This window comes from Seriola dumerili, unplaced genomic scaffold (genome assembly GCF_002260705.1).
Source record: "Seriola dumerili isolate Sdu_G_001 unplaced genomic scaffold, Sdu_1.0 BDQW01000079.1, whole genome shotgun sequence".
NCBI classification, from domain to species: Eukaryota; Metazoa; Chordata; class Actinopteri; order Carangiformes; family Carangidae; genus Seriola; species Seriola dumerili.
The window spans coordinates 1,299,523-1,317,818 of NW_019174334.1; the positions used below are offsets into that span (position 1 = coordinate 1,299,523).

The 18,296-nt window shown below is 43.2% G+C and overlaps 1 protein-coding gene across 3 annotated transcripts in view; it reads right to left on the reverse strand.

Moving 5' to 3' along the window:
* Positions 1–18,031, reverse strand: part of sulf1 (sulfatase 1) — a 36,417-nt gene extending 18,386 nt beyond the window's left edge. For 2 of the 3 annotated variants that reach the window (XM_022744219.1, XM_022744222.1), the window contains exons 1-4: positions 17,854–18,031; positions 3,881–4,179; positions 3,267–3,506; positions 2,398–2,549 (exon numbers count right to left, since the gene is read on the reverse strand). In XM_022744219.1, coding sequence (XP_022599940.1) covers positions 2,398–2,549; positions 3,267–3,506; positions 3,881–4,055 — 567 coding nt within the window. In that variant the 5' untranslated portion in view covers positions 4,056–4,179; positions 17,854–18,031. Of the gene's footprint in view, positions 1–2,397; positions 2,550–3,266; positions 3,507–3,880; positions 4,180–17,410; positions 17,446–17,853 lie in introns of those variants that run through there. The other variant, XM_022744221.1, reaches the window with a different exon arrangement.
* Positions 18,032–18,296: the final 265 nt, after the last annotated feature.

Sequence of the window (18,296 nt, forward strand, 5' to 3'; positions counted from 1 at the left end):
ATTTTCAAATACATGGAGAGGGGCCAGTGGGGATATGAACTGGGGCCATTGAGTACACTACAGTACCAATCTGTCGAGTCAACAGCTGGCAGCCTGCCGGTGTGTGCGTAAATGCGAGTGTGCGTGCTGGAGTCTGTGTGTGTATGTGTATACAGTACATGGGCTGTTGCCTCATCAATGAATCTCTGCACTATTGAATGTGACACCACTTGATGGTGAGAGGAGCCTGGCGCTCTCAAATGGTATGTTGTTATGACAGCTCCCACCCTCTGCTCCTCTCCAGGCTATCCATTCTCTTTCTCCTGTTTAGCTTCATTTTTATTTTGTCCCCTTTTCTTTTAACATGTCTTCTTTACTTTCCTTCTCAAAAAAGACACAAGGTCCCCAAGATCCTGAGTGCTCTGTTTTTCAGAAAGACTTCAAAAAGTCATGAGCAAGGAGAGGACAACTGAATGAATGTAGAGCTTTGACTCAGGAAATGTAAAACTGTCACATCAAACAATCAACAGGCGTGACACTTTATCAAAAACGTTCATTCCAGGCGTGGTGGAGTCTGCTTTTGAAATGTACGGTAGATCACACCCTGAACTAAAATCACAACAGCATTTGCCAAGTTCCCAACAGTAGATTAACCATTCTACCTGCAGTTTTGCTATGCCTCTGTTGTTGCCTAGCATACAACATACGGAAGGGAGTGCCAGGTTGAGAATGAAAGGGTAAAGGGTGATTTCCCTGAAATGTCAGAAGTGGGTTTGGCTGATTCATCCTGTCTCTATTAATAGGCTTTATAGCCAGGCCAGCTTTAATGGCCTGGCAGCTGCACATGCCCACGGAGGCTGGTGATTGCGTGCACAAGGCAAAGCATTGCCATACTTGTTTTCTTCGCGTTGCCAGCTCTCCAAAATCTGAGCCACTGCTGCTAAGGGCTCTGGCAGGTCAGAAGGAAGTGACAGTGTCATGGGGAATGCCTGGCCAGCAGCTATAAAATGGTCAGGGAGGTGAGGAGTATCACTTTTCCCAGAACCGTTTGGAGATGATTAGTGGTAAGTGTCACATAATTCAAGCTCATTCACACATGGTTTAATTTCACAATGACATTCATCCATTTAAATTGAGATTCTTAAATCTTAAGTTTTATTACAACCTATATGACTTGACTGTCAATGCTGCAGGGTGTTGTGTCTTTGACTTTACAAGATTAATTTCACGGTGCGTGATCTCCGATCACTAGAAACACATTACACCTGGCTTGCAGGTGTGTCTCTATGACAGTTGTCTCCCGTCATGGAATTTGAAGAAAAAAAGTATATGGATCATATTCTCAAACTAAACCTCACACAAAAGGTCTTCAACAAAGGCCTTAACCTCAATGAACTCATCCTGCAGATGGAAAGTCAGATGGGATCTAATTGGATGAAATCACTGGGTATACTGCCTCATCTAATCACAATGACTCCATGTGCCAGCTGCAGTCCGTGTGGAACACCGTGACCCTCTCACCCTGTGTGAATCTAAAACGAGGAGTTGAGGTTGACCTAGCGGTAGCAGGTTGATGGGTTTTGGCAATAAATAGCAAATAATGTGTCCATTTGGTTTGAAACCACAATCTGCTGACCAAGCCCATGTCATGTAAACACCTTGGCCTCAGCTTGTGGGTAACTTTACACCTCAGTCCAAGTTGGCAGAGGAATAGCAGTATAAACATTTGTTTGCCCATCTTTCAGGCAGGCCATCTTGAAACTTGACAAGTATCCAATCTATAAACCCTCCTCATGGATTCCTCATGTCCCCAGGACTACGCTACCTGGGATGATATTGGCATGGAGCTGTGAAAACAAGCTGACAGCTCTTATAAAAACATCTAGGGAAGATTGATGACCGGTGCCAAGCAGAGCCACAAAAAGACAGTGTAACCACAGTGTTCGTATCCAGAGTGGTAAAGTGAAATTTCTCCTCATTTTTTATTATGGTGTTATGACACAAAAACATTCTGCAACACTTCATAGTGAGACAAAAAGAAGACAAAACGGGCAGACAGACGGGGAGACAAAAACAAGTGCAGGGTGGCATTTATCACAGGCAACATTGGCTTCTCATGAAGATGCTTCAATTTTACAGGGTCTAAATGTTGAGGTGAGGCGCGTCATAATAAAGGGATGCTGCACAAAGAGGAGACGCCACGTCAAGTCAAGGCAACTCATTCCCTCTAATTCTCGAATGAGGATTCCTGCCAGCCTGAATCACAGCACTGTGATAAGTGAAGTGTTTCACTGTCTGTAGTTATAAGTGAGTGGAACCTGCAATTTGTCAGGAGAAGTCTTTATATTGGATCATAAAGAGGAAACAAATGAGTGATTGAGTTAATGGTCCCTTTTTAGAAATTATGGGAACACATACCTTGGAATAATCGGCACCATGTTTCTCCTTGTAACCGTTCCGACAGACAGTGTAATTATAGAAGCGGGAATTTTTGATCAATCCGACCCATTCGCGCCACCCAGGTGGGATGTAGCTGCCATTGTACTCGTTGAGGTACTTGCCGAAGAAGGCTGCAGAAGAGAAGGAGATAAAGGAGGTTTAACTTTCAATATGCGGATATTCTTTTTATACGCAGTCTTAGGCCATCAATACATGTTTTGTTTGCTTATTCCTATGAAATTCTTAATTCTGTGCATCTGTGTGACTTTATCTGTGTGCGTGCATGTGTGACGCACAACTTTTTGCTTGTCTCTTTTTCCCTGGCTTCAGTGCACTGCATTCTCGGATAGGCTGGGCAGGACGCCAGCCTGTCCCAGAGAGGGCTAATTGCAGACTAACGCATCAGCTCGAAAACCACAGGCCATGCTGCAGCCCACAGGACCCCACTGAGCTGCCCAGTCCAACGCCTGCCCATCACTCACACAGATACTGTCTGAGGAGACACTACACCGACCTGGCACGCACACTGTGTTTGCATTTCTCACAGCAGACAGCCAGGCAGGCAGGCAAGGCGGTGGAGTCTAGCTTATTAATGTGAATACAGAAGGGCCAGGAGGAGATTTGAGCTGGTAGTGACCGACAGTATCTTGGCCTTAAGTGAAATGGTACACAGTACAGGTGAACCATCATTACCGGAAAAATTCCACTTTTCTATAAAGAAAAATAATGAGACACACCATCAGCATTACATTAAGAGGTCTTTGTTGAACATACAGAAGGCCTTTAATATGTGTGTGTGTGTGTGTGTGTGTGTGTGTGTGTGTGTGTGTGTGTGTGTGTGGACCAACCTGTCCTGTAGCCAGTGTTGTTGAGGTAGACAGCGAATGAACGTGGCTCGTGCTGAACTTGCCAGGAAGGGGAGGAGCAGTTCTCATTGTTGGTGTAGGTGTTGTGGTTGTGCACGTACTTGCCCGTCAACATTGAGGACCGTGACGGGCAGCACATGGGTGTGGTGACGAAGGCATTGGTGAAAGAAGTGCCTCCATCCTCCATGATTTTACGGGTTTTATTCATCACCTGCAGAGAACCTGGAGGGTAAGGTAGGAAGATCAGCGTAAGTGACAAACACAATTCAGTCTATTTAAATGACCTAACCTTGGTGGTAAAATAATTGTAATTCAGCAGTTAATAGGCCAGATGGCCATTCAGCTGTGGCTTATGGTCTCTATTTAATATTTCATGTGTGGAAGAAGACCACATATATCCTGATGCAAATACCCACAAAGACAAAGAAATTAATTAAGACAGCATAGAGAGAAAAACAGGGAAAAATAAGTCACAGAAATTCATGTGAGAAACAGTGCAACAAAGATTTGTTTAAGTAAGGAAAAAATAGGACCAAAATGAAAAGTAAAAAGGGCCCATATAATTCCAGGAAGACCAGGATGTGTGCCAGTCTTACCCAACTCAACATCCTGGTCGTCAGTCATGATGAGAATGATGTTAGGCCGGATGTTTCTGCGGTCTCTCTGGATGCGACCCCTCAGGCCCTGAGCCCTGGTGGTGGTGAAAGCCCAGCTGCCTGGAGCCCAGTCCAGGGACAGCAGGGCCAACCAGGCCAGCCACTGAATCAGCATGGTGTCTGAGACGACAGGAGACGGGATGGGTGGATGGGAGGATTAATGGAGAGATGAAGGGAGGGAGAAGAGGTCCAGCCAGGCCACTCACTCACACCCGGGCAGCTCTCGCAGCCGTGGTCGACTGTGAGGAGACAGAAGGAGAAAACACATGGAGCCATTACAAAAAGGGGCATGGGGAAAAAGAGAAATAAAAGTAGAAAATTTTAAAGCAGTAGAAGAGAGAATTGTGTTTTGCTCTCATGGAGAAAAAGCCTAGATTCCTTGTAGGAAGATTTCAGCATATTTACTTCAGATTAATTGTCTGCATCTGGTCACAAATCATGCTCAAACACAACAGTTTATCCATAAACAGAGAGGCCAGAAAAGATTCTTTCACGCTTTAGCCCTCGAGCCTACCAAGGACAATTTATCCAACAGTTCCAACACATGTTGCGTGCTGACTGAAACCTCATCAGTCCTCTCTCCTAAAAACAAATTCCCTCAACATCACCTCTCCTGACCAGAACTGGAAAAAAAAAAACCAAAAAAAACAACTAGATCACGGCAACCCACAAAAACATTTTAACAACAAAAGAGCAGTGAAGATCTAGAAACACACATCTCACCTCTGAGAATCCCATGAGTCTTATTTTATTTGGTCTTTTCTCACAATATCCTTGTACTTTTTTTCTTGTGTTTTTCACTCTCTCCTTCTGTGTCAGATAACACACACTCACGCACGGAAACTCTCCATCTCCACTGGAGAGCTGTTGTTCACCTAAGTGTGCTGAGACTGTGCCATTGGCTGACTGCACTCAAACACCCACAGCCGCTCTCCTGTGTAAGCCAATCGTGATCCACCTTCCACCTGTCACTCAAAAGTCACCCCCCAGTGAGTCAAGCGTGACGGAGGGCCGGTGGGGAGGATGGGACCACACTAGGGGGGAGGGAGTTAGGGGGTTAGGGGGCACGGGAGGCGGAGAGAGGGTTCCGCTACATTAACCCCAGTGCCACTGTCGCCAATCACAGATTACCACCGAGTCATCACGGCACTTTGGAGCCTCTTGCTCACTTACAATGTCATGGGTGGCCATAAAAAAGTCTACATACTCTTTGCCTAAATGCCAGGGACTAGTAGAAAATTAATAAACTCACCCCAACTCCAGAAAAACCTAGATGTTTGAGCATCATGCTGTCACGAAGAGAGATCACACTTGTTTAAATCAGATTTCAAATATGAATCCATAAATCCACACTGCAAGATTGAGGTCACGGGTTAATTCAAAAAATGCAAAGACGATTTAAATTAGCAGGTAACTTTCTGTAAAAAATAATATATGTGGTTATATGGCTTGTGGCTATGAGATGAACCATGACGCTGTAATAATGAGTACTCCATCATTGCCTGTGAAAATGTGCCTTATGGACAGCAATCCCACTGAGTGGCACCATACTGCTCTCTATTCTGAGTTAATGGCCTGCAAGCAAATGGCAGGTCTACAACACCTGAGCCTGGTCAAACCCCACTGAGCGCCTCCCCCCTTACCCTCATTTCCACTAAAGGGCCAGTCCAAGCTGGAAAAGACTAGAAACTAAAATAATTGATCACTTATGGTGTCTGACATATAATGGAGGACACTCTGGATTGGTGAATAAAATTTTTTAAAAGGGTAAAATGCAAATCATTTTTGTCATTAAAGCACTATGTTGACCTATAGCTGAGGCTTCATGAATACAGATCTTCCAAACAAAAAATTTGGGTGAATAGGTGAGGAAAGCCTTGTTCTTGGCCTTGCTCTACATCTCGTATCTGCTCTCTCTTGTTAGATCCTGCCTGTGATAAGCAGAGCTTCAGACGGAGCTTTAAGAGCACTTTGGTCTGTCCTGCATTTCAGACGAGCAGTGTCCGGGCCAGCCAGCCCAGTCATCGTGACAGCCCTGTGCAAACATTGGCGCCGTTTGGACAAACACCCCTCCAGCGCAGGGTGGCAGAGTGCACAGAACCTCACAGTGAATTACACACACAACACAAACTACTGTACAAACATATGGTGACACGAAAAAAAAAATCATAAGACACTCACACACACACAAGTCTCTCTCCCACAAAAACACATTCTCCTGCTGAGAGGTTCCAAGTCCTCCTACATAAATGGGAACTCTTCCCAGGAACAATAGACAGAGCCCATATCTAGAAAAAACTCAAGTCTCTATTTCTGTCAAGCTGTGGAAGACCTGAAATCAACTGTAAGCCAGTCAGCCAGATAGTGTAATGTTAGCACCCAGTGCAAATTCAATTTTACATGCCAATGGTTCCCAGCAATAGCCCCTTCATGCGACTCGGAGAAGTGAGAAAACAGACAAGTAGGTTCATTGTGGAATCAGCTAAAAATGCTGTGGAGTTGATGTGGTTAGCTATTGTGGTATCAATAGCTACACTGTCTGAAGGGACTGCGACGGTAGGGCTAATAAAGTGCCACACATAATGACCAATGAGACGCAGAGTGATCTTACGCAGGCAAAACGACACAGCTGCTGCAAGGAATAAGAGCGAGAACTCCCCTTGTCCTTTGAGTTACCTCTCATCCTAACTTAATTTCACCTGATCCACTTTCCTCACTAGGTCATCTGAAGTTCACTCATGAGCAAAAGCTTTTCTAGAAGCTGTGTATCTGCCAGAGGTACCCCTGGATCATTTGACAGCTGCCTGTCTCAAAGTGACCCCTCATCAAAGGACACGCCACGCTTTTTTATTTATATAGCATCCATAGGCCCCTGACTGTTAATATGACATATGGGACATAAAGTTGCTAAAGGAAATGCCAAGCTAACCGACAAGACCAGTGTGTAGAGATAAGCAGCTGCCATTTGCAGAGCAGAGATGAACTGATGGCAGTTGGTTGGCTGTATTAAGGCCGATGGCATGTGTGGCAAGTTTTCCTGCTCACGTGGACTGTGACTTTACATATAACCAAATTGATAATTCTGAATAGTTAATAGGTGTTTCCTCCTTGCATACTTTGTTTTTAAAGCTTAACTACAGTTACAGCGAGGTTAATGAGTGCAACAGAATGTCTTCTATGGTCTGTGTTGATCTGAAGCCTTCCCACCTGCATTGAGTGTGTATGCACACACTCATACAAACACTAAAAATACATAAACATAAATAATATTACCACTCTTCAACAAGAGGAGATAAAAAATTTATGCAAAATGTATACATTGAGTATTACTGAAACCTCCTGTAATGGGAATATTAGTGGTAAATACTATATATATATATATATATATTCTATTAATCTGTATATTAAAAACTATCTGCTCCAGATGTGAAAGTTGGAAAGTAATCAAACTGTCCAGACTGGACAGTATGAATACATTGCTAGTTATCTGGATTAACTGCATAAGATTAACTGAATTAGTTCTTTGTGTTCAAACACAGTCACTTCTGAGTGCTTTGTTTTGTACACACACTTAACAAAATGTTATCTGTAGCTCTTGCCTTCAGGCACACTTAAGGATAAGAGGCAGTAGGGAAGGTACCCAGTCAGTACATTCAGCTCTAAACATGACTGGATGTGTTCAAAACTAACAACTAATACACTATAAATACACAAAAACAGTACGAGTGAATATGCTGAAATCTGAAAGTTATTATATCCTTGGCTTCTGAATATCTCGTCTGTTATTGCCACTGCTTCTTTCTTGCCTCCAAGATCTGAGTTTAAATGCATGTTGCCAATTTCAAGAAACCCTTGAGAACCCTCTGTGAGAATAATGTTTCATGTCATTTTCATAAACACTTAATTTTGAATGACTCATTTCTTTATGTCATCTAGCGTGATATAAGTAGAACAGGCCTCTTCTATACATCTGTGGAGCAGACAAGAGGTCTTTATTCCTGGACAGAGTCAGAGGACTAGGGAGTGCATTGTTTCTCCTTCCTCATTGTTTTGGAGGATTAGCACTAATGACCCTTTAAATGAGCCTTTACTGTACTCATCATGGTTAAGCTGGGGGAGGAATATTGGGGATGGATCGGAGGAACGTAAAATGCCCAGGGGTTCAAAGGACGAGAACAAAAAGGCTACTATGTAGTTTTCAGTCACACAGCTGCCAGATACATAAAAGATGTGCAATTTTCAGATTAATGGCCATCAACACTAGGGACTTTTAGCACACCTCAACACCCCACTAATCTTTACTTTCATGATAGTAAAGGTTTTTTCCTACTTTACTTGCAGAAAACAGCTCTTTCACTTACTCTCCTTTGGCACAAGCAGCATTGCTCAGTGATTTGGTATGGCTACACAGACAGCTGTGCTTTGTGCACCGAGTAAAGCTGAACATAATAGATTTGCTGCTTGTGTAACCATCCAGGGCAGTACTATTCGGCTGGCTGGCAGTTGTGCCCTCCAGTTAGGGCCTCAAACCACACACCCTGCTGCACCCTGACCCTCCTCTGACCCGAGTGGTAATATGGCTTTGATGGTGGCTTGTTTAACCTAACCTCAGCAACCTGAGGCTACCCACACACAGGGGTTAAGAGGGGAAACTCTGAAGGAAGAAAACATTGAGTGGAGGGGGTTCAGTACAGAGGTATGAAGGTAACAAAAGTCTTGTAAAAGCCTGCACATTCATTTTTATCAATGGGAAACGGGCTGCATCTTTCTTGGTTTCTGTTCAGTCAGCAGTGGCAGTCTGTACATTTATCAGCTGTCACTGCAAGACAGCAGAGTTTTGAGAAGTTACATTAGAGAATTCTTCTGTAAAAAAAAAAAAAAAAAAAAAAAAAAAAAAAAACACGCCAATGAATCCATGCATCCCTTAAAGCAACGTATTTGTCCACTAACGTGCGTCTACCCACAGACTTTGGATCTTGTTCAAGTTAACATGGTGCGTCTGGAGGTGAGGGGGTTCACTTTCCCAAAACAAGATGCAAGTCAAACCCAAACCAGATGCCATGCCCCACTAAAGTAAATCACTCATTCATAAAAGGGCCCTGCTATTAAGGACAATGGCCATTTCAAAGTACCTCCAATCCCCTCTTATTTCTGTCCATTCTCTCTCTCGCTCCCTCTCTATTTGCCCAGTCCATCTCTACGGCAGCCAAGTCACAGAGGAATAATTACAAAGAGTGGGGAATTAAAGTCTGAAGGCATACTTTGAATTCTGTAGGCTGTTCTGTGACCATAGCCTGCATGACTTGCAATAAAGGTATAAGCCTTTGGGTAAAATTGGCACTCATAACTCAAATGTCTACCATGAGAGCATTGTGGAAAGCAGGAAATAAAAATTACAATATAGTACATGTTAAGTTGCAAACTGACCTGAGAAACAATTCAGAAGAGATAAAGATGGCGAACAACAGTGTTAGATCCCTTTTTGCTTCAGACCAGTGACAATTTTCAGTGTAGGCTGACTGCTCTCCATTTCAGAGGGGAAAAAATGATTATGGCGAGGTCTTAGATTAATACTGAGGTTTGTCCAAATATTTCTATAATCCGAGGGAATTCGGCTGGTCTGCTGCCATGAGGACTGACGAGGGCCTTTTACACTGAGGAGGGCCTGTGTCAGGGCCCGCTGTCCCCGGCAGGCCAAGGGCAGCACATTGTACCCACCAAGACCCACCCGTCAGCCACGCTGGGCTCACTGAAGGAGAGCTCTGTCCCAGTGCACTCACTTGGCTGTGGGTACGCACTGGGAACAGGCTCAAACCTTGGTGTTTTCAGACTCTTAACTCCACTGATTTGTTTGACCAAAATGCCCAAATTGGTGTAGGTTCTATGACAAAATTCCAGCGAGAAAACCAAAGTGCGAGGCAGTGAGGAGAGATCACTGGCTCTTTGTTCCGACATGTTTACAGCTACACCGCTTTCTACCTTGATAGGCACACGCAGAATCTTCGTTTCGTCCATGTCACAACTATAAAACTTCAGATGTTATAGCTAGAAATGATTCCCATCCATTGGTATGTGGTGTGTTTAGGGAACAACGCAGGCCACTTTAATGAGGAAGAATGGCCTCAATTCAGTGAAATGTGAACCTGGAGTGGGTGCATTCACGGCTATTAGTCAAACCCCTCATGTTTCTCTCGGACCTGGTAAGAGACCCTTTGTAGTGCCAAGGCTGCCAGGCCACCCCATCAATATTATGGATGCATCTTAATGTATAATTAAATGAATCCTGGTCCAATAGACTTCAAAGTGGGAATGGTCTGTGGGCAACCAGGTGGTCTGTTGGAAATCATGAGGGGGTTTTGAGCACCCCAAGAGGGAAGTGATTAAAAAACACACAGGGTAATTTCAGAAATGGGCCTGTATTTATTTGTATATGGGTGTGTGCATGTGCGTTCCTGTCCTGAAGGTGGGGTGTATTTAAATGTTCATATCCTGAACTATGGGCACCCTTTGATGAGCTCCGTATACATGAAAAAAAATCTCATGTGACAAATGGGGCTCAGTGTCAGTCAACATAACTGGTATCACTCATGTATACTTATTATCATTATATTCAGGGCCCTGATGCACATCAAAATACCTGAGCCATAATGTTCTTCTATATCTTTCCTAAGGTGTGTACTGCTGGTTCCAGCAGACTTGCTTTTCAAGTGAGGTTCAATTTTACAAGTGGAAAAGCAGATTTACCATTCAAGAGGGTGAGGAGATGGGTGAGAGAGTGAAGGGGGTGGGGGGGGGGTGAACAAACTCTGATTTAGAGTGTGATATGAAAACATGGAATCACAATCAGAGGATCTGCAGCCAAAGTTATATGATATGAGCCTAAAGCGAGCACTTTCTTGTTAAATCTATTCTAAGCCATGAATGGAAACCATTAGCAATAGACGACCTTAGATGAATAAAATACAGTGCATTCATATTCCTCCAGCCACTTTCTTGTCAAAACCCACACTCCCATCAGAAACACTCTATCAGGCTGCGAGAGCTCCAGAGAAAGTCGGAGCGAGCAGAATGTATTGCTCACTCATGGGTGGCTTTCTTGTCTCTTTGACGCGTCAAATATACCCCAGATAAATTATTCCTTTTACCACAAAAGAGAGCTATGGCAAATTGCTTCAATGGGTTTCCACTGAGGTAATTTTGTCAAGAATAAGGAGATTGACTTCTTTTCCATGAAATCATCAGCATGGTGGCACAGAAAGAAAGAGAAAGAGAGGAAAGAAAGAAAGAAAGAGAGGAAAGAAAGAAAGAAAGAAAGAAAGAAAGAAAGAAAGAAAGAAAGAAAGAAAGAAAGAAAGAAAGAAAGAAAGAAAGAAGTCTTAAGGGTTTTTTTCCGGCAGGTTACCAAGTTCAATAGCCCTGTAAAGTTCACTGACTACTGACTTCAGAAGTGTGACTTGAATTCTCTCTTGTATAATGTGGACATTGAAAAAGGAAGAAAAAAAAAAGACGTGTGTTATTGAGTAGAAACAAGTAATTAGGGAGGAATGGGCTTCTCGCTCTATGCACACAGGTTACAAATTAACAAAAGAAAAAAAGAGTGTCAACTAAATTTACTAAAAGAGAGAAAAATGTTATATATAGCAAACTGCCCTCTACTTCGTTCCATCTTTGTGTTTTTACGGGTCCATGCTTAGAATGAAAATAGAGTTCTTTTCACTCAAACAGTCTGAAGAAAATCATGTCAATTTCAATTACAGACAGAAAAGTTTTCACAGGAAAAAAAAAAGGGGAAAAAAAAACAAGAACTGTGTTTGATGGAATAGAAAGCCTTGAAATATGATGTGAAATAATTCTAACCAGACAGAAAATTTGACACCTATATGCACCAGAAATAAACATGAAATCAGACAAAAAAAAAACACAACATTTTTTTGGTCAATGAATATGACCATAAAGTGTTAACTAAGCCAATAAACATAGTATACACAATTATGAATTTATTGTTGGCAATAGCCGTTTAGGTTGAGCTGAAGAGCTAGTCTATTGGGTGATTTAGAGTTCTGATAACACTGCCAGGATATTGCTGCAAAGGTCAGACTGAAAAGCCGTTCATTCCTTTTAGCCACTAGTCCACTGGCCTGAAGATTTTTTTATCTTATGGAAACAGTGTTGTCTACTGATCCGTAAAGGCACCTACCGCTGATATAAGTCTATGAAATGTCAATGAACATTCAACATTTAGTAGAAGTTTGCCTAATTACTTAATGTGAGAACAAACCAACTCCGTTCCAAGAGGCAATCCTTAAACAAAAAAAATAAATAAAAAAAATGGAATCCTGAGGGTGAGATGTTAGTAGCTCAGTCAGCAAATGCCAGTTAAGTGTAGTGCTGCTGCTCTCGCATGAAACTAAACACCCCTAAAATGTGGAGCATGTGTAGGCATATTCTCTGGGAACCGTAGACAAACATAGACCATGAGAACCTGTCTGCGTGACCCTGGACGCCATAAACAAACTTCTCCATGGCTGTGACACACCAACATGATACCACTCATAAAAACGTATTCGTCCGATTGCACCTGTGCCTGCTCAGCACTCCCCTCTGTCCATGCCTGTGGGCACATATGTGTGTGTGTGTGTGTGTGTGTGTGTGTGTGTGTGTGTGTATTTGGATATCATATACTCCATGTGTGTGTGCATTAGTCATTGAGTCAAACAGTCAGAGTAAGAATCAGTCGGACTTGAACACAGACAGACGCATAACCTGTAATTTGTACACAGGGGAGCTCTCCTTTCCATTGCCTCTGGCTCAGTGTGTGGCTTTCCAAAGCATGCAGTAACGTCATTTGTAATTTCATTAACTTTGTTCCCATGTGGTAAAAATTACAAATCTTAGTGCATCATAAAATACCTAAAATACCATATCTACTGAAAAACTCTTTAGCTTACAAAGCATAAAACGGGGAGCTTACCCCTCTGAGTGCTTCCATTCCTTGACACTCAGAGTTGAAGGAATGCAGTCAATACATCATCCCAACATGTTCAAGAGACACCAACCAAACTCAGCTGAACTTGCCGTGGGCAATTCAAGAAAAGCAAAGCAAAGATAATGCACGTCATGCAATGATGGACCTTGTCAGCATAAACAAAGTTACTCAACCTTTAATACCACAACTGTTCAAAGATCCAGCATCCAAATGGCAAAGTCGGGCTGTTCGAGTAAGGGCAAACAGGACCAGAGGCTACCAGCAGCACATGGCCAAGTCCACACATATATCCACTTGTGCGTGCGCACACATACACACATAGATGCACACGGGCAGAGGAGGGGAGTGCTGGCAGAGGCTGAATGTGTTTGCCCGCTCCAGGGGAGAAGGAAAGAAAGGGGGCAGAAGAGCTGAAACAAACGCATGCTGGCTTCTATTAGTCGAGCTGTGGAGCGGGATGGAGGGGTGAGGAAACGTATTCATTCCTTCTGCCCCCCCCCCCTTCCCCATCCATTCCCATTCCTCCAACCCTCCCACCCCATTATCTCCATTCTGGAAAGGCGGTGGATGAAAGGGACAACCCCCCAGTGGCAGCACTTCTCCCTCCAAACTTACGCCGACGCATTCTGACGGCTGCTTAATTGTACGTGATACAGGCAGGGCCCTTTCTCTTTCAAATCTAAAACAGATTGCTTCTCCCTGGGGAAGGGATTATTGGACAAGAGAGATGACAAAGCAGGGACAGTGCAGCTCTCTGGGGGGTGGAGGACGGAGGGGGTAAGCTTGTGGATAATGTGTGTGTATGTACACGTTTTTTCTATGTTTCTCTTTTGTACATGCCTGTGCCACAAGAAGATTATGTTTGTGTCCATGTGTTTCAAATGTGCACACGTGTGGGTGACAACCAAGAACATGTGCACAAGATCAAGCCTCTGATCACGACAAGATCACTGGATCTTTTCCCTCCACTTCAAACTCTTACTTTCCTCCCCTCTTTATCACATGTTCACACCTCCCTTTCTCTTATCTTGGCCTCTTCTGCTTCCACTTCCCCCTCTCTGTTGTCTGTCTTGACCCAGCTTTCTCTTTCTCCCTCTTAGGTCCATGGTGCATCTATGTGCAGTGACATTTGAACAAAAGCCGCTCCGGACGTCACAGAAAAAGCATGAACATCCTTTCTCTCACTCAGGCTTTAGTCATTAATGTGAGGTTTTAGCCCCTAACAGCAATCCCACATCTTCTCTCACTCCATTCATTCTCATGTCAAAAAATTACAAGGATCTGGTCAGGGGTCAGTCCTGGCTGTTGTGCAGCTGAACCATTTACTGACGGCACTGCAAGACCTTTTCCTCACAAAACATACATACATACAAACACACACAATATATATATATATATATATATATATGTTTCTCTTTTATATATATATATATATATCTTTAGGCAGAGGCTCATGACAAAGTGGATGAATGCCAGAGTCAGACACATCAGGCATTCCTGCCAATGATGAGCTGGATGTGATGTTTGCATGCCCTGACCTTTTACTGCTTAAATGAGAGGCTGAATAAACACATGGGGGTGCTATTGTGAGCTCCCGAATACCCCGAAGTAGAACTATGATGTGTGTGTCTGTGCTCATCCAGATGTGCTTGGCATTATTTCCCCGGAGATATGTCCTCACAAGTCAAGGACGGTCGTTTAAAGCCTGTGTATTGAAACTCTGTTGCAATATTTGATCGGTACAGACAACAAAGGAACGGAAAGAAAGTGGCTGAGTCATCTAAAGATAGCCTTTCTAGCTCCCACATAAATAAAGGCATGCCAAATGCTCACTGTTCAAATACTGGCCATTTGCAGTGATAGGACTGTGCAATCTACTCCAGCGCTACTATGCAATCAGGCTAGTATGAGGTACACTATCATTAAGCTGAAGAGATAAACAAGTGCCGGAGGAGAGGATGGTTTAGGAAATCTTTTCTTAACATGCTCGCACACAAGAGAACACACACAAACTATAGTAATAGAGTCATGCGGTTTACAGAAAGATGAGTCTTCCGTAGCAAAGATGTTGAATGATCAGTCGGAGTATTTATTCAATCATCAGTCAGTTTTATGATTAGGTGCAAATTGATCAAATGTTCATGATCCCAACTCCTCTTCTGTTGGCCACAAGTGTCTTCCTATTCTTATAGGAGACTGAAAAGACTATTGCGAAGTTTTCAATTTCACTGCAACCAAGGCAACCCTGTAATGATAGAATTCATAAATGTGACTGCTGTCATTGTAGGGTTGAGCTGAGAAGGTAAAATGCAGCATGATAACAGTGTGACTCAGCTGAGACACAATTATGGTGCTGATTTGGGGAGGAGATGGCGGAGTCATGTCAAAACTCCTCTAGCTGGTTTTTTATTTGGAGTTAATGAGAAAGAAAGAATGGAAAAGCAAAAATACCTGCTGAGGACTGCCTTCAAACTCCACTGCTCCCATATATGAAGTGCAGTAGTTCCGACAGGTATAAAACTTTTTAGAACTATTACATATGCTTAATTAGCGCCTTTTTCATTGCCTTTAACAATTAGTGTGTCATTCATGAATGCCTTGGACCTTGTTCATGAGTCGGCACGTATTAAGTCACGCAAGATGTCTGGGAAGTGTCTGATTCATTGCAGCCCAAGGACACACACACACACACACACACTAACACACACACACACTTCAGCTCCCATTTGTACAAATAATAAAAACCACAGATACTACCTCTTCTTTTCCCTTACACTCCGTCACTCACCATACTTATCACAAGAACGAATTACTTAAACTTACATACATGCACGCACGCACACGCACACACACACGCGCACACACACACACACACACACACACACACACACACACACACACACACACACGCACGCACAGTAGATTCGAATGATGGCAGCGCTGCTACTGGAACAACGTTTGTCTTGGCAAGCGCCTACCCCCCCAGAACCTAATTATTTGCAGCAGCTGCTCATGCTCTTGTTTGTAGCACAGTGAAGCTAAACAGTTTAAAAGGATCTCCCCTCTCCTCTGAACTGGCAGTCAGCGCTGCATTTTAAAATCGCACCAAAGCTGCTTTGGCTGCGCTCTGGGTAGGGAAATCAGAAATTCAATCTAAACGCTGCTGGGTGTAACTGAAGTGAAGGGTGGATTTTGTGGATCAGTCTCGTCAATACCCAAAGTCTGAAGTTAGGGTTCTCGATCAGCCTCTCGATCAGTCAGCGACACATATTGACACTGTATTGAGATTATAAGCCAGTCTGTTCTATTTTATGCTAATTGTGACTGATAAAAGCAATCAGCTTTGAACAGGACCACAGTATAATTTTATCATTTAGGAAAGCTAAGTCAGAAGGATAAATTCTGTAGTTTTTGTCACATTGACTCAACAGACTGAAGAACAGAGGGAAGTCACTTTTTACAGGTATAGTCACACTCAGCTATTTTCAAGCCTACCTGTAGCAAAATTTAAATCTTAGAAGTAAAAAAAAAAAAAGAAAGAAAAGAAAAGTTCAGCTACAGCATTTAGATTTTTAGAACATTCAGATACAAAGTCTTTTTCTGGTCAATACAAAAGAAGAAATCCTCGAGTCAAAACTTCATTAAACAGCTTTTACAACGGTTCAAATTGTACCAGCATGTCTCTAAAATAAAAAGACCTATCCACTTACCTTCCAACCGTTTCACTGATCGATCTGCTTAAGCAACTAAATTTTGTATGAACATTTCCACCAGCCTTAAAGCAACAGTCATCAGATCACCAGTGCTTCAAGTAACAAGCAGGAAGTGTAGCTACGACTGGTTTACCAAGGTAAACACGAAGTCACACAACAGCAGCTTTCACCCATACAACCTCCTCTCCTCTCAGCCCGGCTGCTGTCCACACAGCCTTTCACAGCTGCACAATCTCCATTTGCAAACACCTCGTACACACACACACACACACACACACACACGTACAGACACACAGTGCCTGGAGCAAGGTATAAATACTATACATCATATTCCCACTCCACTGGCAAGTTTCCCTTCTCACTTGACTTGAGTTAAATACCTGAAGTGAGGTGTACATTCCCTGAGTCTCTACCTCGCTGCTTAGCTCTGACAGTTTGTCCGGAAAGCGCTCTTCAGCAGCTCATCCATTTAGCGTATACTGACACGATCTGCCAGAAGTGCACTCTGAATAAGATTTATGAAAAAACTTATCTGGGCTGAAGTGAGGGAATGTTAAATGCCACACTGAGTTTTAGAAATGTAGAAAAAATACTTTTTTCCCTGACAAAGTTAACAAGAAAAACTATTAATCTTCACGTTTTTGGATAAAACAAGAAAATGACGCATTCAGGATGTACAAACGGAATAAAATAGAGAATGTTTTTTTTAACCCTTGTCCATATTCTAACCTATAGGATTCCCCCAATTACACAGTTCATTATACAGCCTACCTTTTCAATGACAGCAAGGTTTTCTTCATCAACAGTGGGTGCCTTTTGACTTTTAAAAACCCTGAATTCAGAAAAGTACAAATTAACAGATAAGTGCTTATGGATTGGGGGAAAAAATGGCATTAATGGAATGTGCTGCCTTCTAATCCCTTGAGACGGAAGAATTTGCGATGGAGGGAATTCCTGTCATTCATGGGGAAAACTATGAAGTCCTGCACACACACAGACATGCTGTACAGGCAACACAGATTCAGTGCAGAAACAGCACAGCTCACCACCACTATAAATCCCTACTTAAAGACTCCAACTCCTGACTGTAAGCTGCATCAGAAATTTATTACTAACTGAATAAACTAACAGACACTGACACTGCAAAAGCAGTGGAAAAAAAAGGTACAAAATAGAAAAAAAAAAAAAAAAGGAGTGAGAAAGTTTTGAAGTACCTGGAAGGCAGGAGAGCAGAGTGCTGGCCGAGTGAGAGGCAAGGCTAGGATTCCTCTCTGAGTTTTCTCCTCGCAGTGCTTCACCGGGTCTCCCTCCGCTCATAGAGGGGTCTTGGTGCTGGGATTTTGGGGTTGAAGAGTAGGGGGACCACACGGCTCCTGGAAGACAACCTCTCTCTTCTAATCCTCTCTCCAATGTGATGACACTCTCTAACCTCGACCATCTGTTGAAACACGTCCCAGAGCAGTCAGCACCGCACTGTGTCAAGAACCCCACTCCCCTGCCCAATCACAAACCGGCTGCTGGGTGGCTCCTTGCTGCCAGGAGGCAGGGACAAGGACACAGCTCAGCGCAGAGGGAGACACACACGCAGTCTCACACACACACACACACACACACACAAACACACACACACACACACACTACGGGATGGAAGCAAGAA